Consider the following 24095-nt stretch of genomic DNA (forward strand, 5'->3'; position numbering starts at 1 on the left):
TTTCATTCTCTTCTTTTCTCTATATTTTCAACTTTTCTTCCACAATTATATTTCCCAATTTCTCAATGATGATAATTGCTGCAATTTTTTATAACTTTAATGGCAGATGTGATCTGGGAACACCTGGGAAACCCCAGGTTTCTTTCAAAGGATCTTTAAGGGGAACACTCTCTTTATAATAACACTAAGATGTTATTTGCCTTTTTCGTACTCATTTTCATAAGTGTACATAGAGTTTTCCAGAAGCTTCATGATGCGATATCATCCCTCTGATCACTAGTGTAATGTGTACTTATATGTTTTTGTGTTTTAAAAGTCTGTTTTAATTTTAGTATTATACATATTGATAGACCCAATAACCCAATAAACAAAACTCTTTGGGGCCCTCAATAATTTTTCAGAGTGCAAAGAGATTCTGATATAAAAAATTTGAGACTTCTCGCTTAAAACTTGCCAGTCTTTATAACAATCTTCCTTTAAAAGTCCAAAATTACACAGCTAAATTTTGAAGCCAATTTTGAATTGAAAATGCATGTTCTTTTCCCATGGCCATTCTACCTTAACAAATCACCTCATATTCCTGTTCTAAATACTCAGATTAAGGAAGTCATCAAATCATCACTGCAATAAGATAATTAACTCAACACAGTCTAGTATATGAAACATGACAACAGTATTTTTTGCCTATCATTTCTTTTATGATGTTATTTAAATATGATATGAATTTCCATAAAAGTGTGAGGTACACCTTCTAATTTAAATAAGCCAAGTTGTACAAGTTTGATTTTCTTTAAATACTCATCTTTCTTAAGTAATATAACACATATACATAATTTAGTAAGATGTCTGATATAAACAAATGTCAACCAGATGTAGCAGATTAGTAGTGGTAGCATTATCTTTATTCATTCATCCATTTATTCACTCATTCATTGAACATTTCTCCATCCCCGGTGACAGTGCCAGTTTGTGAGGATTCAATGGTAAATAAAACACACTTTGTTCTCATATTGCTTCAAATTGATTACAGATAATAATAACAGGTGAAAATGGAACAAGAAAATAGAATTATGTAATGAATAGAATACTATAATGAGCCATCAAACGTCAGTCTGACCCTTTAAGATAAGGTTTGCTGATCCCTGCTCTACAGCATTTTCCTCGACTAAGACCAGAAATTTCCGTTAGTCTTATAATAAGCAGAAAACATGAAGAGACCAAATGTAAGGAATTATAAAGTGCACATAATATTGAGCCCTGGTCACGTCCAGCACATTTTTCTACTCCTAACTCAGCTCACAACTCAGCCAGCCCCTCTCACCACAGTGGATGTCTCCAGAGACATGGTGAACCACACCAGAGACTTGTAGAATTATTGGTGAAAATATGTATGAAATAATGGAGAACAGAGACTTCTTTCACTTTCAAATGGATAAAAATAAATTCAAATTAGTTGAACCAAGACATTTAGGAATTATAAAACTGTAATGGGTGAAGAGAGGTGTAGAATTTCTTTCTTTTAGGTTTTATGACAAAGAAACTATATATATTGATACTCTGTAATAATTACTATAATTTATTGGATTGCAATTACGTGTTGGGCTCCAATTTAAGAAAATACATTAAGATCATGGACTCTAGAGCAAGAATGTTAGAGTTGGAACACCAGCTCGGCCATTTAAGGGTTTTGAGGTCTTGCAAAATTTAAGCTGTCTGGGCTGGAGTTTACTCACTCATGAAGGAGGGTAGTAAATGTAGGTGTGAGGTTTAAATTAGTAAGTGGATAAATATTGTGAACTTAGTGTAATACAATGGGTGAATAAGTAAAGGCGTATAAACTCATAGAAGAAAGCCTGGGACATATTAATCCCATATGAGGAGTAGGTATTTCTCTCCGTATCTCACAAAGACCTCGCAGGCGAGTGGAGGTTCTCAGAGTGTTTGGTATTACACATGCTCTTTGAACTCTTTCAAAGATGGTAGATCAGGAATTGTTACTCCGTTGTGTCAGTCCAAAATCCATGTTCTTTCCACACCCATCATTGTAATGATTTGAAGGAAATGTCAGTGCTATCCTGTCTTTATGATTTTAAGATTTTCCTATTCCGCTATGATTTTTCGAGACTATGCTCCAATTTCCTCATTCATTTTAAAAGTATAATCATATGGGGAATGTATTTACATTACAATTTTCACAAAAGACATATTATGGTTGAACTCTTCCAGTGATCATAATTTAAGATCTATTCAAATTCTAGAAATGCAGAATTGTTAGTCAAATGTTTTTTAGGAAATTTAAGTTTCAAAGATAAGTGTATCAAAATTAATTTTTAAAACTATTTCATTGGCTCTTTCTAATAACAAGGAGGTAAGCAGATACATCCATGTTGGGACTCAAATCTTAGTCCCTCCACTTATTAGCTGTTTCACAAATCACTGTGCCCTCCTGACTGGAGCAGATCACTCCCCCTCAGTTTCCACCTCTGAATAAGGAAGGTAATAAAAGGGTAGTACCTACTTCACAGATTTTTTTTTCTTGTTTTTTTTTTTTTTTTTTTTGTAAGGAAGCAATCACCTGAAACCTATAAATTACTTTAAAAATCCCTGGTACAGAGTAACAATCACAGTAGCTATTGTTTTATATATATCATAAAGGAGCTATTTATAATAAAAGAAAAAATTCAAATACAATTAATAAAATCATCCATTAAATATTTTTAAATGTTTAACTTTTACATCCCTGAAGATAGGAATTAATAAGACTTAGCTGTACCTGAAAAATAATTTTCTGATATATTTGAACAAAACAAGGAGATTACCACCCTCCCCCTACACACACATTGTTGGCCAGTAAATTATCATTTAAACTTAAATAACTATTTTAACTAACAACATAGATTCCTAGTGATGTACATAAGAAATAACTGAATTATTATCCATGCTGCCAAAAATATTAAACATTAAATCTGGTCACCTTGATTGCATACTAGACACAGCATAAAAATGCAATAGACAAATGTGGCCTTTTACTTAGTTACACATGACTTGAGAAGAATGTACAGCCAAAGGTCACACAACTGATTTTCTGGCAAAGTACAGGTAGATATATTTGTTTTTGAAAATCTCAGTGCTGTTTAACATAGTTCTTAAAGTGAACCTTCAGTAGAGAAGTTTATAAAGGAAAGGAACCTTTCTGAGATGACCAAATACCATAAAAAGTTAAGATATATAGCATTATGTTTACCTTTGGATTACATGTGGGAAGATATAGACATATCAATTTAATGTAGTTGGATGCATAGGAGTTATGAAACACTGTGCAACTGTGTTTCTTTAACTTATATGTGGCTTACAGATTTCTAGTAGATATGCTAAAGACTATAAAGGCCCTTCCTGGGAAAGAATGGCCACAATATAACTGATATACATTCAGGAACATGCTGTTGAGAAGATGTATAGGCCACTGCAGCCCATTCATGAAATTCCCAGGGGTGTCTGGCCAAGCATATTTACTATAGGCATGATTTGCTCCTTTTAAAACCATAACTCAGTTGGTCCAATTAGCAATAATCCCAAAAATGGCCATAACCCCCTTCAATCCTCTGGAAGTTTAGGATGAATGATTAACTTTCATAATCTTTAAGTTTCCCTTGTGTGATGTTAACATCACTGTCTAGATGGTATACACTAGTGTTTGCATTGCTCAGTTGCTAGTATCTAAGGAAAATTGCCTATTAACACTCACTCCCAGCTAGCAGAAGAAGCTGCCTTTCTCAACCAGGCTCCCCAGAATACAAGAAGAGAAACCAGAAGTGTGTGTGTGTGTGTGTGTGTGTGTGTGTGTGTGTATGTATGTGTACATGTGTATGGTTTATGTGTATGTATATATAACATGTATGCATTTATGTGTTTTAATTCTAACACTTATTAGTTGCACACCTTGAGCTGTCACTTTAATTTTCAGACTTCTTATCTCTCCAACACAATAAAAATATTACTGGTAAGTTGTAATGTTCAATACAAAAATAAGATGTTAATTTCACACTGAAAAACTGTTTGAGGAAAAAATTTTTTTCCCCGTAGTACCACTTTTTCTGTGCTGGTGAAGCAAAATTGAAAAGCATTAACACTACTATTAAAGTGGATGATGGACAAAAGTATACACTGCTTATCAGGTAAGATACACTTTTTATTTCCATTTCATCTCATATGCAGCAAAGACTATTTCTCTGGATATTGTTCTTGCACTTTAAAGTGGAGGCTCTCCTGATTAATAGTCACATATTCTTGTATGTAAATTAATGTTCATCAAACCATTCTGTCTTTTCTATATGTCCTAAAATAGTACTGGGGAAAGAATGTTATAGGAATTATATTACCAAGGAATTTACATAAACAGATTTACAAAAAGAAGCCTTGAAAGCCTCACAATGTTTTCCACTTAGAGGAGTTGTAAAAACAAACTGGTATTTCTTTTGATAAACAAAGTCAAATATATTCACTGTAGAAAATGTGGAACATTCAAAAAAACATAAAGAAGAAAAGTAAAATGATCCATTATACTACAATAGATATAGAGTAATGAATATATATTATTATATTCCTAAAAGCTGCGTTTGAAGTTGACTTTACCCCCCAAATCCTCACCAACATCAGATATAATTTTGCCAATCTGTTAAGTGAAATTGACATTTACCCCTAATTTGCATTTTTTGATTTTTAGTAAGGTCTAATTTTTTTTTTTTTTTTTAGTAAGGTCTAATTTTTAATACATATTATATATTATGTGTTTTGCCTCCCTCCACCTTTTTTTCTAATTAAGTGATATTTTGAAACACACACCATCATCCTTATCCAGTACATAAACTAAAGTAGATTATTTGGTTATGGCAATAGGTTATTATTTGGTAAAAATAATCAACTGTTTAAAGCCAAATAAAGAAGAAAGCAAAGAGGTAAAAAACAGAGACTGGGAAAGAAGTAAAAGGAGAAGTTTTAAGGAAGTCTACCCTCTTTAAGCCAGAACTACCCAAATCCTATTGTCTAGAATCCAGACTCCTAGGGAAAATTAATGAAAAAGCAATTTATTATCAACTAAATTGTGGAAAGGCTACATCACATATACCTTCCCTGACACTCAAAATGCACATGTGCATTTTAAGACTCCTGAGATCCTAATTTAATAAAGTGTCACTTTCTTTGCTTAACTCAAGACATGGGCACAGGAAACTTTAATGTTTTTCTTCAGCATTTTAACCTCTTGAATAACCAATGCTGAGGGCAATGCACTTTGGAAAATGCCATCCTAGCCAAGGTGATAGTTTCCCAAGGCAGAGTGTACCATCATCTGGATGGAAAGCAGGTCTATGAACATTGGGGTAGCAGTGAGAATTGTATCACAAAAGACATATTTGGACCCTTCAAAGGAAACAAAGACAGGTGAGAAATGGTGGGAGAGACAGAGGGTGCACCAGAAGATGCTGTTCTTACTTGGGGCGTGTTGAAAAACAGTTAAAAAATAAATTGAGAACACAGTAATCATAGTTATAGTTTATTAAACACCAATTATGTGTCAAGTCGTAATTCTATCACATATACACATTTATTCATCTCTAAGAACAATTTAATTATTAACTTTTATTATAGTTTCTTTCAGTTTTTATTGAAGTATAGTTTATTTACAATGTTTCAGGTATACAGCACAGTGATTCTTTTATACATATATATATATATATATATATTCTTTTTCATATTCTTTTCCATTATGTAGTTTATTATTAGATATTAAATATAGTTCCCTGTGCTATACAGTAGGACCTTGTTGTTTATGAATTAACATTTTATTATAGTTTTACTATCATTTCCCAGATGTAGAACTAGGAGATATAGAGGTTAAATACAGAAAAAAAAAAAAAAAAAAAACAACAGAGTTTGAAAAGGGCACAATTCCAAGGCTACTCCAAAACGTCTGAATATGTTTTAAGTCATGGGTACAATGACCCACGTTGTAGAAACATAGTATAATTTGATCTCTTATCTTCTTCTACCCTGAAAGAACTGCTGCACGTTCAAGATAAGATACAGATAAGAATTTAAATGATGTGCCCTGCAAAAAAGCCTTCAAGCAGCAAGAACAATATTAATTAGCAAGCATTAAACAACCACCACATGCCGGATGCTTTAACGACACACAACTAACTAAGCATCGTTGGACTGCCATAATAAAGCATCCCAGACTGGGGGACTTAAATAACACACATTTACTTTCTCACAGTTCTGGAGGCTGGAATTCTGAGATCAAGGTATCGGCAGGACTTGCAGCAACGTGGCTGCAACTAGAGATGATCACACTAAGTGAAGTAAATCAGAAAGAGAAAGACAAATACTATATGATATCACTTATAGGTGGAATCTAAAATATGACACAAATGAACCTATCTACAAAACAGGAACAGACTCACAGACATAGAGAACAGACTTGTGGTCGCCAAGGGGGAAGGGTTTGGGGGAGGGATGGATTGGGCGTTTGGGATTAGCAGATGCAAACTATTATATATAGGATGGATAAACAGCAAGGTCCTACTGTATAGCACAGGGAACCATATTCAGTATCCTGTGATAAACCATAATGAAAAAGAATATTTTAAAAAAGAATGTATATATATGTATACATATATGTGTGTTTGTGTATACCTTCGCTGTAGAGCAGAAATTAACACAACGTTGTGAATCAACAATACGTCAATAAATTTTTTTTTAAAAAGATATTGGCAGGGTTGGTTTCTTCTGACGCCTCTCACTTGGCTTGTATATGACTGTCATCTCCCTGCATCTTTGCACCATATCCTCTAGCTGTCTGTGTTCTAATTTCCTCCTCTTATAAAGACATTAGTCATGAGGGATTAGAGCCCACCTAACTGTTTCATTTTAACTTCTTATCTCTTTAAAAACCCTACCTTCAAACAGTCACATTCTGAAGTACTGAGGATTAGGACTTCGACATATGAATGTGTTATGAGTCCATAACACTCATTTTGCACATTTCATAGCTGAGGATCATAGAAAGTAAGCAACTTTCTCAAGATCATATGGTATTAGTCAGTGGGAGGGCAAGATGAGAACCCAGATCTCTTAAATTTTTCTACTATAGCATGTCCAGTCTGTGTTTTAAAAGTGACGATATACTCTTTAAAGTGTTTTTTAAAAGAAAAACATTACAACATCTCAGGGGTACCTATTTTTTCTCTATCCTCAGCGCATGTCACTTTTAAGGATATTTAACAGCAAAAAAATCACTTTGCTTAAATTATATAACTACAATTTGTTTTTTGCTTTTTGCAATTTACACACACTATTGCTTTTTATTTTTATGAAAAAGTAGTTGACAACCTGTCTATATCTGGTCTAAGTTACCTAAATTCAGGAATATTTCTTCACAGGTTCTGGGTTTTTTGAAGTAATGGAAAATTTATAGAAATATGCATTTTTCTTATTTTTATCATCTATAAAGAACAAAAGTGGAGCTCCATTAATTTTAGTTTTCTACACCTTTAAAACATATTTAGAAGTAAAAGGGAAAAAGAAAATTTCAATTTTAAGTTTAAATCAATTCAGGAATGCTGTGGCCATAATTTAATTTTTTTTTTTTTTTAATATTCTGTGTGTACGTTATTCTTTATGTTTTTCCTGGACGTGCCACGCAGCATGTGGGATCTTAGTTCCCTGACCAGGGATCAAACCTGCGCCCCCTGCATTGGAAGTGTGGAGTCTTAACCACTGGACCACTAGGGAAGTCCCTGTGCCCATAATTTTTTGACCATTAACATACTCTTTAAAGCTAATGATATGCATACATTTCACTCCCAACTCTACACTCTCATCTTGTTTCTGTTGGATGATGACGTTCCATTGCATATGAATATAGGAGAAGCATCCTTCCTCCCATGCTCTAGTGGAATTGTGGGGGAAAAAACAGCAAGGCTGTGCACAGCCTATGAAGAAGGGCTCTCTCAGAAAGACTGAAACAAATACTCTCGTGAAAAAGTAACTTGAAAAACTCATTATTTTTAGAACAAGGAAAGACAGGATTTCTGCAGAGGAGCATGATACTTTTAAAAAAGAAACGTGTGATTGTTTAACCTAACAAAAGCAGGAAGGAAAATCTGGAGTGCTTAAGTCAGGTGAAATGCACACTGGTATAGTAAAGGTACTAAAAGCACATGTACTAAAACTATTTTACTGAGATATTAGCTAGATGAGCTGTTGCTCATCTTTTAACGAAAGGGAAAGTACAAATGAAACCAAGCAGTGATGTTAGGCTGCAAAACCACAGCATATAGTACATGAAGAGGAAAAACAAACACAAATAGGTAAGCATTTGTCACCCCACTCTTGAACACCTTGGTACACTTAAGGATGAGGTGCTCTGTAGATTCAATGGGCTCAGTCATGGGTTCAATTGTGTCTCCAAAAGTTTACATTGAAGTGCTAATCTCCAGTATCTCAGAATGTGACCTTATTTGAAGATAGCGTCTCTAAAGAGGTAATCAAGTGAATCTGAGTTCATTAGGATGAGCCTTAATCCCATATGACCAGTGTCTTTATAAAAGAGGGAAATTAGGACACAGAGAGAGACATGCACAGAGGGAAGACAGTGTAAAGACAGAAGGAGAAAGCGGTCATCTACAAGCCAAGAAGAAGGACTTGGAACACATCTTTCTCTCATAGCCCTCAGAAGGAACCAACACTGCTGACACCTTGATCTTGAACTTCTAGCCTGCACAAATGTGAGACAATAAATTTCATTTGTTTAAGCCATCCAGTCTGTGAGATTTTGATGAGGCAGCCCTAGCAAAAAAATACAAGCTTTCTTGTCTTCTGGCTTCCTATGTGTTTCCATCAATGGGGAACACTGGAAAGAAATTCAAGAGGCAAGCAAGTGGCATCAGGATCTATAATCCCTTGACCTTTGTATGGTGTCCCAGGGGCTAGATCAGTCCCTCCTGTGAAGGTCTCAGCTCCTGGCAGATGGCTCTCCTCTAAGTACTGATGACTCCTTTCTTTCTGGTGGCCTTTAGACAGAGAAGTGGTATCAGAGTAGCTATGCTGTGGCCCAGGAATACTATATTATCCCTTGCGGTTCTACCCCCAACCACATCTTTATAAAGAGCTCATTTATACAACCTTATTCAATTTATGTTAGTCCAAATGTGTTTTTGGCTGAAAACATGAGTCTCCTCCAGTCAGCATGGCAGAGAATGGGTAGATGGTTTACTGGTGGGGGGAAGCAGGCATGGAGGTGGCATGTCTCATTCTCATTGGCATTCTGTTGGCTAGAACTTTGTCATGTGAACACACCTAATGGCAAAAGGAGCTGGGGAAGTTTTTCTAGCTTTGCATCCAGGAAGAAGAGAAATGAGCTAAAACAATGTGTACTAGACAAGATGAGATATATTTCTAAAAGGGAAAATAAGATAACTGTCTACCTTTAGCAATAAAGACAAAAAATAATCAAAAAGTTTATAATACTTAATAGTTAAATTTCAACTACAGAATTTATATTTCTTTTAATCTTGGTTCTGAGTGGATTACTGGACTGCTTATATGAAGAAAATAGAAATTAATGTATATACTTTTTACTTATTAAGTTATTATAACTGCTCAAAAAATGTCTACAATATCATATTACCTGTTGTAAACAATTGCTTCATTCCACTGTCTTTCTATGACTTAAATTAGCCCAACAGATAACAGTCTTGCCTAAAGTATGGGTACACAATGCTTAGGAATGATAAATTATTTCATCTTCACACTGTAAACCTTGAACTTCTTATCTGTTTGAGTGGCAGAAAATAATATAAAAATGCAGCAGACTGTGCATTCAAAACACAGAGCAGTTTGAAAGAAATAACTTATTTTATATATAAATGTGTGTATGTATATAAACAAAGACATTGTGTGTATATATATAAACACTTATATATATACATACAACATATATATATATATATATATATAAAGATAATTGGAACATTATAACCACAGCAAGCATCAAAGTTTTATGCTTTGAAGATATTAATAATAAAGACAAGGACTAGACATGTGTCAACTAAGGCAGGAGTGCTTTGGCTCAGATGGCAGGAAAATCAGTGAGATAGAAAAGGAAAGAGAGAGGCTCCCACATCTAAACAGATGCCAGCTTCTGACTGATCCCAGGCCTCACAGACAGTTTGACTTCAAAAACCCCGTAGTTGAAGGCAGTTCTGAATTAAGGTCTCAGAATTCCCAAGGAACTGGCCGTATGGCTGACAGGGTCTTGGTGCTCCAGCCTGGTGTCAGGCCTGAGCCTCTGAACTGGGAGAGCCGAGTTCAGGACATTGGACCACCAGAGACCTCCCGACCCCACATAATCATAATGTCAACTGGCAAGAGCTCTCCCAGAGATCTCTGTCTCAGCGCTAAGGCCTAGCTCTACCCAACAGCCAGCAAGCTCCAGTGCAGGACACCCCATGCCAAACAACAAGCAGGACAAGAACACAGCCCCATCCATTAGCAGAGAGGCTGTCTAAAATCATACTAAGTTCACAGACACACCAAAACACATCACTGGACACGACCCTGCCCACCAGAAAGACAAGTTCCAGCCTCATCCACCAGAACACAGGCACCACTCCCCTCTACCAGGAAGCCTACACAAGACACTGAATCATCCACTGGGGGCAGACATCAAAAACAACAGGAACTACAAACCTGCAGCCTGCGAAAAGGAGACCCCAAACACAGTAAGTTAAACAAAATGAGGAGACAGAGAAATATGCAGCAGATGAAGGAGCAAGGTAAAAACCCACCAGACCAAACAAATGAAGAGGAACTGGGTAGTCTACCTGAAAAAGAATTCAGAGTAATAAAAGTAAAGATGATCCAAAATCTTGCAAATAGAGTGGAGAAAATACATGAAGCATTTAACAAGGACCTAGAAGAACTAAAGAGCAAACACACAATGATGAACAACACAATAAATGAAATTAAAAATTCTCTAGAAGGAATCAATAGCAGAATAACTGAGGCAGAAGGATGGATAAGTGACCTGGAAGACAAAATAGTGGAAATAACTACCTCAAAGCAGAATAAAGAAAAAAGAATGAAAAGAATTGAGGACAGTCTCAGAGACCTCTGGGACAACATTAAAGCCACGAGCATTCAAATTATATGGGATCAAGAAGAAGAATAGGGTCTGAGAAAATATTTGAAGAGGTTATAGTTGAAAACTTTCCTAACATGGGAAAGGAAATAGTCAATCAAGTGCAGGAAGCACAGAGAGTCCCATACAGGATAAATCCAAGGAGAAACATGCCAAGACACATATTAATCAAACTATCAAAATTAAATACAAAGAAAAAATATTAAAAGTAGCAAAAGAAAAGCAAAAAATAACATACAAGGGAGGGAATCCCCAGAAGGTTAACAGCTGATCTTTCAGCAAAAACTCTGCCAGAAGGGAGTGGAAGGACATATTTAAAGTGATGAAAGGGAAAATCATACAACCAAGATTACTCTACCAGCAAGGATCTCATTCAGATTTGACAGATAAATTAAAACTTTTACAGACAAGCAAAAGCTAAGAGAATTCAGCACCACCAAACCAGCTATACAACAAATGCTAAAGGAACTTCTCTAGGCAGGAAACACAAGAGAAGGAAAAGACCTACAATAACAAACCTAAAACAATTAAGAAAATGGTAATAGGAACATACATATCTATAATTAACTTAAATATACATGGATTAAATGCTGCAACCAAAAGACACAGACTGGCTGAATGGATACATAAACAAGACCTGTATATTTGCTGTCTACAAGAGACCCACTTTAGACCTAGGGACACATACAGATTGAAAGTGAGGGGATGGAAAAACATATTCCATGAAAATGGAAATCAAAAGAAAGCTGGAATAGCAATTCTCATATCAGACAAAATAGAATTTCAAATAAAGACTATTATAAGAGACAAAGAAGGACACTACATAATGATCAATGGATCAATCCAAGAAGAAGATATAACAATTGTAAATATGTATGCACCCAACATAGGAGAACCTCAATACATACGGCAAATGCTAACAGCCATAAAAGGGGAAATCGGTAGTAACATAATCATAGTAGCGGACTTTAACACCCCATTTTCACCAATGGACAGATCATCCAAAATGAAAATAAATAAGGAAACACAAGCTTTAAATGACACATTAAACAACATGGACTTAATTGATATTTATAGGATATTCCAGCCAAAAACAACAGAATACACTTTCTTCTCAAGTCCTCATGGAACATTCTCCAGGATAGATACTATCTTGGGTCACAAATCAAGCCTTGGTAAATTTAAGAAAATGGAAATCGTATCAAGTATCTTTTCTAACCACAATGCTATGAGACTAGATATCAATTACAGGAAAAAAAAACTGTAAAAAAATACAAACACATGGAAGCTAAACAATGCACTACTAAATAACCAAGAGATCACTGAAGAAATCAAAGAGGAAATGAAAAAATACCTAGAAACAAATGACAATGAAAGCACGATGACCCAAAACCTATGGGATGCAGCAAAAGCAGTTCTAAGAGGGAAGTTTATAACAATGCAATCCTACCTAAAGAAACAAGAAAAATCTGAAGTAAACAACCTAACCTTACACCTAAAGCAATTAGAGAAAGAAGAACAAAATAAACCCAAAGTTAGCAGAAGGAAAGAAATAATAAAAATCAGATCAGAAAAAACACTTCCTAATACCATAAACAAAAATAAACTCAAAATGGTTTAAAGACCTAAATGTAAGGCTAGACACTATAAAACTCTTAGAGGAAAACATAGGCAGAACATTCTATGACGTAAATCACAGCAAGATCCTTTTTACCCAACCCCTAGAGAAATGGAAATAAAAACAGAAATAAACAAATGGGACCTAATGAAACTTAAAAGCTTTTGCACAGCAAAGGAAACCATAAACAAGATGAAAGGACAACCCTCAGAATGGGAGAAAATATTTGCAAATGAGGCAACTGACAAAGATCAATCTCCAAAATATACAAGCAGCACATGCAGCTTAATATCAAAAAAAACAAACAACCCAATCCAAAAATGGGCAGAAGACCTAAACAGACATTTCTCCAAAGAAGATATACAGTTTGCTAACAAACTCATGAAAGTATACTCAACATCACTAATCATTAGAGAAATGCAAATCAAAACTACAATGTGTCACCTCACACTGGTCAGAATGGTCATCATCAAAAAATCTACAAACAGTAAATGCTGGAGAGGGTGTGGAGGAAAGGGAACCCTCTTGCACTGTTGGTGGGAATGTAAATTGATACAGCCACTATGGGGAACAGTACAAAGATTCCTTAAAAAACTAAAAATAGATCTACTATATGACCCAGCAATCCCACTACTGGGCATATACCCTAAGAAAACCATAATTCAAAAAGAGTCATGTACCACAATGTTCATTGCAGCTCTATTTACAATAACCAGGACATGGAAGCAACCTACTTGTCCATCAACAGATGAATGGATAAAGAAGATGTGGCACATATATACAATGGAATATTACTCAGCCATAAAAAGAAATGAAATTGAGTTATTTGTGGTGAGGTGGATGGACCTAGAGTCAGTCATACAGAGTGAAGTAGGTCAGAAAGAGAAAAACAAATACCATATGCTAACACATATATATGGAATCTTAAAAAAAAATGGTTCTGATGAAACTACGGGCAGGACAGGAATAAAGACACAGACCTAGAGAATGGACTTGAGGACATGGGGAGGGGGAAGGGTAAGCTGGGACGAAGTGAGAGAGTAGCACTGACATATATACACTACCAAATGTAAAATAGATAGCTAGTGGGAAGCAGCTGCATAGCACAGGGAGATCAGATCGGTGCTTTGTGATCACCTAGAGGGGTGGGATAGGGAGGGTGGGAGGGAGATGCAAGAGGGAGGGGATATGGGGATATATGTATACATATAGCTGATTCACTTTGTTATACAGCAGAAACTAACACAACATTGTAAAGCAATTGTACTCCAATAAAGATGTTAAAAAAAAAGGAAAGAAATAAGCCATTTAACCACTTTCCAATAAATAAAGATTTTTTTCTCTAATGAAATATGCACATTATTCATTAATCTTTTCATTAACCACTGTAAGTAGTGTCAAGAAAAACATGCCACTGGAATAATGATTTTACTTCAACTTGTACAAAATAATGAACAATTGATTCTGCTTCTAAAACGATATTTACAGACCCAGGAAAACTTCCCTGTAACATAAACCTACTTTTCTTTCCTTTTCCCCAATGGCATATATTTATTCAACACAAAATATAGTGAATAGGAGTGAAATTTTGTCATTTAATTTTGGAAACTGAATTTTAAAGTGTAATCTGCATAGGTCAGTTAATCCAAATAGTAATTAAGCATTTTAAAAGTTACAATGTTTGCTGAAGCCAGCACCCTCTGGCGGGGTGGCGGCGGGGCGAGCGACTTGAGACGTGCATTTCGGAGCCCGGAGCCTGGAAGGACCAGGCACGCATGGGGCGGGCGGCGTGGCGGCAGGACCAGTCGGGACCCGCGCGGGGGGAGGGAGGGAGGAAGGAAAGGAGGGGCGGGGCCGGTGCAGCAGGGCCACCTTCGCCGTTGCCTTCGCCGCCACCTCCAGTGGGATTGTCCAAAACCCTCTTGGTTCTTCTATGTTGGAACTGTTGCCATGGAGACCTCCTGAGATGCTGCAGTTACCACTGACCTCCAGTTTAACTTCCAGATAAAGCCGTGTGGATGAAAGGCTCTTGGTGCTCCAGCCAGGCATATTGGCCGTGCCTCTGAGGTGGGAGAGCCAACTTCAGAACACTGGTCCACAAGAGACCTCCCAGCTCCACGTAATACCAAACGACAAAAATCTCCCAGAGATCTCCATCTCAACATCAAGACCCAGTTTCACTCAACGACCAGCAAGCTACAGTGCTGGACACCCTATGCCAAACAACTAGCTAGACAGGAACACAACCCCATCCATTAGCAGAGAGGCTGCCTAAAATCATAATAAGGCCATAGACACCCCAAAATACAACACCAGACGTGGACGTGCCCACCAGAAAGACAAGATCCAGCCTCATCCACCAGAACTCAGGCACTATTTCCCTCCACCAGGAAGCCGACACAACCCACTGAACCAACCTTAGCCACTGGGGACAGATACCAAAAACAACGGGAACTACGAACCTGCAGCCTGTGAAAAGGAGACCCCAAACACAGTAAGATAAGCAAAATGAGACGACAGAAAAACACACAGCAGATGAAGGAGCAGGGTCAAAACACACCAGATTTAACAAATGAAGAGGAAATAGGTAGTCTACCTGAAAAAGAATTCAGAATAATGATAGTAAGGATGATCCAAAATCTTGGAAATACAATAGACAAAATGCAAGAAACATTTAACAAGGACGTAGAAGAACTAAAGAGGAACCAAGCAATGATGAAAAACACAATAAATGAAATTAAAAATACTCTAGATGGGATCAATAGTAGAATAACTGAGGCAGAAGAAAGGATAAGTGACCTGGAAGATAAAATGGTGGAAATAACTACTACAGAGCAGGATAAAGAAAAAATAATGAAAAGAACTGAGGACAGTCTCAGAGACCTCTGGGACAACATTAAATGCACCAACATTCAAATTATAAGGGTCCCAGAAGAAGAAGAGAAAAAGAAAGGGACTGAGAAAATATTTGAAGAGATTATAGTTGAAAACTTCCCTAATATGGGAAAAGAAATAGTTAATCAAGTCCTGGAAGCACAGAGAGTCCCATACAGGATAAACCCAAGGAGGAACACGCCAAGACACATATTAATCAAACTGTCAAAAATTAAATATAAGGAAAACATATTAAAGGCAGCAGGGGAAAAACAACAAATAACACACAAGGGAATCCCCATAAGGTTAACATCTGATCTATCAGCAGAAACTCTGCAAGCCAGAAGGGAGTGGCAGGATATACTTAAAGTGATGGAGAAAAACCTACAACCAAGACTACTCTACCCAGCAAGGATCTCATTCAGATTTGATGGAGAAATTAAAACCTTTAGAAACAAGCAAAAGCTGAGAGAGTTCAGCACCACCAAACCAGCTTTACAACAAATGCTAAAGGAACTTCTCTAGGCAAGAAACACAAGAGAAGGAAAACACCTACAATAACAAACCCAAAACATTTAAGAAAATGGGAATAGGAACATACATATCGATAATTACCTTGAATGTAAATGGATTAAATGCTCCCACCAAAAGACACAGGCTGGCTGAATGGATACAAAAACAAGACCCATATATATGCTGTCTACAAGAGACCCACTTCAGAACTAGAGACACATACAGACTGCAAGTGAGGGGATGGAAAAAGATATTCCATGCAAATGGAAATCAAAAGAAAGCTGGAGTAGCAATTCTCATATCAGACAAAATAGACTTTAAAATAAAGACTATTACAAGAGACAAAGAAGGACACTATATAATGATCAAGGGATCGATCCAAGAGGAAGGTATAACAATTGTAAATATTTATGCACCCAACATAGGAGCACCTCAATACATAAGGCAAATACTAACAGCCATAAACGGGGAAATCGTCAGCAACACAATCATAGTAGGGGATTTTAACACCCCACTTTCACCAATGGACAGATCATCCAAAATGAAAATAAATAAGGAAACACAAGCTTTAAATGATACATTAAACAATACGGACTTAATTGATATGTATAGGACATTCCACCCAAAAACAACAGAATACACATTTTTCTCAAGTGCTCATGGAACATTCTCCAGGATAGATCATATCTTGGGTCACAAATCAAGCCTTGGTAAATTTAAGAAAATTGAAATCGTATCAAGTATCTTTTCCGACCACAACGCTATGAGACTAGATATCAATTACAGGAAAAGATCTGCAAAAAATACAAACACATGGAGGCTACACAATACATTACTTAATAATGAAGTGATTACTGAAGAAATCAAAGGGGAAATCAAAAAATACCTAGAAACAAATGACAATGGAGATACGACGACCCAAAACCTATGGGACGCAGCAAAAGCAGTGCTAAGAGGGAAGTTTATAGCAATACAAGCCTACCTCAAGAAACAGGAAACATCTCGAATAAACAACCTAACCTTGCACCTAAAGCAATTAGAGAAAGAAGAACAAAAAAACCCCAAAGCCAGCAGAAGGAAAGAAATTATAAACATCAGCTCAGAAATAAATGAAAAAGAAATGAAGGAAACAATAGCAAATATCAATGAAACTAAAAGCTGGTTCTTTGGGAAGATAAACAAAATTGATAAACCATTAGCCAGACTCATCAAGAGAAAAAGGGAGAAGACTCAGATCAATAGAATTAGAAATGAAAAATGAGAAGTAACCACTGACACTGCAGAAATACAAAAGATCATTAGAAATTACTACAAGCAACTCTATGCCAATAAAATGGACAACCTGGAAGAAATGGACAGATTCTTAGAAATGCACAACCTGCCGAGACTGAACCAGGAAGAAACAGAAAATATGAACGGACCAATCACAAGCACTGAAATTGAAACTGTGATTAAAAACCTTCCAACAGGGCTTCCCTGGTGGCGCAGTGGTTGGGAGTCCGCCTGCCAATGCGGGGGACGCGGGTTCGGGCCCTGGTCTGGGAGGATCCCGCATGCCGCGGAGCGGCTGGGCCCGTGAGCCACAATTGCTGGGCCTGCTCGTCTGGAGCCTGTGCTCCGCAGCGGGAGAGGCCGCGATGGTGAGAGGCACGTGCGCCGTCGTGAGGGGTGGCCCCCGCTTGCCGCGACTGGAGAAGGCCCTCGCACGGGGGCGAGGACCCAGCACAGCCAGAAATAAATAAAATAAATAAATTAAAAAAAAAAAAAAAAAAAAAAAAAAACTTCCAACAAACAAAAGCCCAGGACCAGATGGCTTCACAGGTGAATTCTATCAAACATTTAGAGAAGAGCTGACACCTATCCTTCTCAAACTCTTCCAAAATATTGCAGAGGGAGGAACACTCCTAAACTCATTCTACGAGGCCACCATCACCCTGATACCAAAACCAGACAAAGATGTCACAAAGAAAGAAAACTACAGGGCAATATCACTGATGAACATAGATGCAAAAATCCTCAACAAAATACTAGCAAACAGAATCCAACAGCACATTAAAAGAATCATACACCATGATCAAGTGGGGTTTATCCCAGGAATGCAAGGATTCTTCAATATACGCAAATCAATCAATGTGATACACCATATTAACAAATTGAAGGAGAAAAACCATATGATCATCTCAATAGATGCAGAGAAAGCTTTCGACAAAATTCAACACCCATTTATGATAAAAGCCCTGCAGAAAGTAGGCATAGAGGGAACTTTCCTCAACATAATAAAGCCCATATATGACAAACCCACAGCCAACATTGTCCTCAATGGTGAAAAACTGAAACCATTTCCACTAAGATCAGGAACAAGACAAGGTTGCCCACTCCCCCCTTATTATTCAACAAAGTTTTGGAAGTGTTAGCCACAGCAATCAGAGAAGACAAAGAAATAAAAGGAATCCAAATCGGAAAAGAAGAAGTAAAGCTGTCACTATTTGCAGATGACATGATACTATACATAGAGAATCCTAAACATGCTACCAGAAAACTCCTAGAGCTAATCAATGAATTTGGTAAAGTAGCAGGATACAAAATTAATGCACAGAAATCTCTTGCATTTCTATACACTAATGACAAAAATTCTGAAAGTGAAATTAAGAAAACACACCCATTTACCATTGCAGCAAAAAGAATAAAATATCTAGGAATAAACCTACCTAAGGATACAAAAGACCTGTATGCAGAAAATTATAAGACACTGATGAAAGAAATTAAAGATGATACAAATAGATGGAGAGATATACCATGTTCCTGGATTGGAAGAATCAACATTGTGAAAATGACTCTACTACCCAAAGCAATCTACAGATTCAATGCAATCCCTATCAAACTACTACTGGCATTTTTCACAGAACTAGAACAAAAATATTCACAATTTGTATGGAAACACAAAAGACCCCGAATAGCCAAAGCAATCTTGAGAACGAAAAATGGAGCTGGGGGAATCAGGCTCCCTGACTTCAGACTATATTACAAAGCTTCAGTAATCAAGACAGTTTGGTACTGGCACAAAAACAGAAATATAGATCAATGGAACAGGATAGAAAGCCCAGAGATAAACCCACACACATATGGTCACCTTATCTTTGATAAAGGAGGCAAGCATATATAGTGGAGTAAAGACAGCCTCTTCAATAAGTGGTGCTGGGAAAATTGGACAGGAACATGTAAAAGTATGAAATTAGAACACTCCCTGACACCATGCACAAAAATAAACTCAAAATGGATTAAAGACCTAAGTGTAAGGGCAGACACTATCAAACTCTTAGAGGAAAACATAGGCAGAACACTCTATGACATACATCACAGCAAGATTCTTTTTGACCCAGCTCCCAGAGAAATGGAAATAAGAACACAAATAAACAAATGGGACCTAATGAAACTTAAAAGCTTTTGCACAGCAAAGGAAACCATGAACAAGACCAAAAGACAACCCTCAGAATGGGAGAAAATATTTGCAAATGAAGCAAATGACAAAGGATTCATCTCCAAGATTTACAAGCAGCTCATGCAGCTCAATAACAAAAAAACGAACAACCCAATCCAAAAATGGGCAGAAGATCTAAATAGACATTTCTTCAAAGAAGATATACAGATGGCCTACAGACACATGAAAGAATGCTCAACATCATTAATCATTAGAGAAATGCAAATCAAAACTACAATGAGATATCATCTCACACCAGTCAGAATGGCCATCATCAAAAAATCTAGAAACAATAAATGCTGGAGAGGGTGTGGAGGAAAGGGAACACTCTTGCACTGTTGGTGGGAATGTAAATTGATACAGCCACTATGGAGAACTGTATGGGGGTTCCTTAAAAAACTACAAATAGAACTACCATACGACCCAGCAATCCCACTACTGGGCATATACCCTGAGAAAACCATAGGTCAAAAAGAGTCATGTACCAAAATGTTCATTGCAGCTCTATTTACAATAGCCAGGACATGGAAGCAACCTAAATGTCCATCGACAGATGAATGGATAAAGAAGATGTGGCACATATATACAATGGAATATTACTCAGCCATAAAAAGAAATGAAATGGAGGTATTTGTAATGAGGTGGATGGAGTTAGAGTCTGTCATACAGAGTGAAGTAAGTCAGAAAGAGAAAAACAAATACAGTATGCTAACACATATATATGGAATCTAAGGGAAAAAAAAAAAAAAAAAAGGCCATGAAGAACCTAGTGGCAAGATGGGAATAAAGACACAGACCTACTAGAGAATGGACTTGAGGATATGGGGAGGGGGCGGGGTGAGATGTGTAAGGGTAAGAGAGTGTCATGGACATATATACACTACCAAATGTAAAATAGATAACTAGTGGGAAGCAGCCGCATAGCACAGGGAGATCAGCTTGGTGCTTTGTGACCACCTAGAGGGGTGGGATGGAGAGGGTGGGAGGAAGGGAGATGCAAGAGGGAAGAGAAATGGGAACATATTGTATATGTATAACTGATTCACTTTGTTATAAAGCAGAAGCTAACACACCATTGTAAGACAATTATACTTCAATAAAGATGTTTGAAAAACCAAAAAATAAAAATAAAAAAATAAAAAAAAGTTACAATGTTTAACTCATCTTATACAAATATTCCAATAAATTTTCTATTATCTTTTAGAAACTCTTTTAAAACACAAGTTAAAATAATTAACCATTTAAAAGTAGGACATTTCCTATCGTATTACTTGAATATCTGAAAAATATTGGCTATTACAAAATTACTGAAATTTATCTCAGAAAAAGTTACTTACTATTATTCATATTTTTAGTGAAAGCAGAGGAACCCAGAGCTAGTTTCATTTGTACTTAATATATGCATTAAACATCAGAGTTTCTGTTGGTATGTTTTTTCCTTAAACAAGGCTTTAGTCATTACTCCATGTAAATTAAGGCTGAAACTATGCAGCCGAGTTTGGGAATATTTTAGGTGGGATCATCCACAGAAAGTGCAGACATTATTGCCAGCAGCATCTGGCAGCTACGTGCATGTGCATTTATGGGGAAGCTATCATATGCAGGTATTCTTACCACACACCCAGGATACAAAAACTCACAGTACACGAAAGACAAAAGCCTGAGTCCTTTTTCAGGAAAAAAATGACTTCAGAATATATTTTTGAGCAAATTTTTAAACAAGATAATATTATAGGCTAGAAATAGACAAGATCAGAAAGTAGAGTTGGTTTCTTCCATCCAAATGTATGCTCTTAGTAGGTAAGAAGTGATGGATGAATCCTGACAATTCAGTGACAACTACTGAGCCAGCCAAATGCATGGTTCTTTAGAGGCACAATTATCTATGGAAACAAAGGGTAGCAAAGCATAAATACAGATTTTAACAGGTGACCATTTATTACCCATGTTCTTTAATTTGCCCTGTTATCTGCCTTGATTTAGATGTGATTTGTGCTTTCCCCTGTAAGAAAGACACTCTGATGTAAGTGAGAGTTGAAAATTCCGACTACTTGAATTTTCCTGCTGCTTAATAGACAGCTTGACTCACAGCTTGTCTTTCTGGCTTGCCTCATTTTCCTCTCAACTTGCCAAGAAGTGAATTGTGTCTCCTGTGCTAACATAAACATAACTGAAAACAAACTGAAAGTGGATAGTTCATAACTTTAGTATTACATATAAGAATACAGAGACTAAAGAAAGGTCTTGCCAAAATAGATAAAACAAGGTTATGCCAGTCATGATTCTGCAAAACCTCCCTGTTAAATATTTAAGTGTAAATGTAAAAATAAAGATTAGGGTTGTCTTATTAAGAGAAACTTGCAATATTGAAGACAATTGTTGAATGATGAATTTTAATTCTAGTTAAAAACCTGAAAAACTATGATTCAATTTGGTGCATTTTGAAATGATAAATGCATGATACACTGAATTTAAATCTTTACATTTCTGATTTTTTTTTTTTAAGTAGACCACCAGGGTATAATTAACTTACCAAATCAATGTCAGAAAAGTTTAATGTTGGGAGCCACTTGTGTGGTGGAAGATGAAGTCACTTTTGAAAAACGTTTAGAATAATCATCATTATTATTTCTGAAAATTGACACAAACCAGCTCCTTTCACAAATATTTTGGATTCCTTTCACAAGTTGAAAATGACTTATTTCTTTAAATATTATTTCTAAAGTTGCTTCTAATAATGGAAAGTGAATTTGTGGAAAGGAGATCCAAAGCATAACTAATGCTTTGCTTTAATGTGAATTCTCATTGTATATTCATTGGAATGAATTCAGAATCAAAAACCAAATCTTTACAGTCGGCCTTCCAAATCCATGGCTGCAAAACCTGCGGATACAGAGGGCTGGCTATACAATGCCATTTACTGTAAGGGACTTGAGCATCCGTGGATTTTGGTATGGGGTGGGGGCCTGGAACCAACCCCTTTGGACACTGAGGGACAACTGTACTTGCTTTCTTTAGTTGTGTATTATCAGTTTTAAAATATGTAAAATTTTTCTGTTGTCTTCAAACCTTATTGAAAAGGATCATCAAATATCTTTTTCTAGTATGGTCTTTTTTATAACCAGAAGAAATTAAAGATAGCAGGCTTCAAGTGAAATCAATATAACAATAGCAAGGTTAAGTTTTAAAGTAGTATTCTAACTCAGCAGTGAGGTACACAGCCAAAAGGGTCTCCACAGTTCATTTCCTATAGCCCACATGGCATGATATGGTACACATATCATTTATGCTGTACACATGAATCTCTCCCTACGTTGGCTTTCCTTAAAGTTGTCAGTTACCTGCTGCTTTGGCTCACTCTCTAAGTGACCTTGCAGGTAGCTTTAATTGTTAAAGCCTCATTGATCACCACGTGCCATTAGGAGTGAATATATTAGGGCTGCATCCATAGATTCCATAGCAGAAAAATTCTAGGAACCATTGAAATGTTAATTCCTCAATAATCCTGTCTGACAAGTTTATTTCTGTGGTAACAAATCATTAATAACTAATTATCATGCTCCTGTGAAGAAACACTATGCTAATTATTTGCCCAAATTTATGCTCAAAAAGGTTTTGTTTTCTTTTAGAAAAAGACTAAACTTTTGCAAGATTTTTTTAAATGATGTTTGGAACAGTGTGAGGATATTGTATAAAATGTTTCTCTTGAAGAATTTACCAAATTAGAACAAATTAGGGATAGCTGTTCTCTAATTGTCAAAAACAAAACAAGGGTGTCCTAGAAAACCCGAAGAGTGAAGCATAGCTGGAGACTTACGTTGTTAACACTGGAAGCCATGGCAGGGTAAGTGGCTGAGAGGGGAAGCAGGGAGATTATGAGAGAACACCAAAGTCAGAAGGAAAGGACTTGAAAGAAATAGTACGTCCCTCTTACTACTTACAGGACTTGACCCACTTCTCTTCAAGACCAGCTCCTCCCTTTGTACCCTTCTCTCCATCAACTTTCCTTCTTGCATTATCCATCTTTCTCTCTCTGCTGGACCATTCCCCCCAAAATAAAAGCAGGCTTTAGGGATACCCCTACTGGAACACAACACCATTGCAGATCTTATTTTTCTTTTATTCTGCTCATCTATAGAGCCAAACATCTCAAAAATTTGCTACACTTGGGATTTCAGTTTTGTCACCTGCTATTTATTCTTCAATCCAATCCAATTTCCATGGTCCCACAGCTGACACAGCTTTGTTAATATGACCTGTACCTAGGGAGTTTTATCATGCAAACTGTTAGTCTTTTTAGAGTGAAAAGGGTGCTGTTAATTATCACCCAGGACAACACATATAAACAGGCACTGTAAACAGGCAAGACAGTGATCACCCTGTATGATCAAAACGCCAGTAGACACTTTTTC

General features: G+C 36.6%; 1 protein-coding gene across 2 annotated transcripts in view; it reads left to right on the forward strand.

The window, feature by feature from the left end:
* Positions 1-24095, forward strand: part of EYS (eyes shut homolog) — a 1775980-nt gene that overhangs the window by 1037437 nt on the left and 714448 nt on the right. For both annotated transcript variants that reach the window (XM_057527983.1, XM_057527984.1), the window contains exon 26: positions 4084-4175. In XM_057527983.1, the coding sequence (XP_057383966.1) occupies positions 4084-4175 (92 nt within the window). The remainder of the gene's footprint in view (positions 1-4083; positions 4176-24095) is intronic.

This window comes from Balaenoptera acutorostrata, chromosome 14 (assembly GCF_949987535.1).
Source record: "Balaenoptera acutorostrata chromosome 14, mBalAcu1.1, whole genome shotgun sequence".
Taxonomy (NCBI): Eukaryota; Metazoa; Chordata; class Mammalia; order Artiodactyla; family Balaenopteridae; genus Balaenoptera; species Balaenoptera acutorostrata.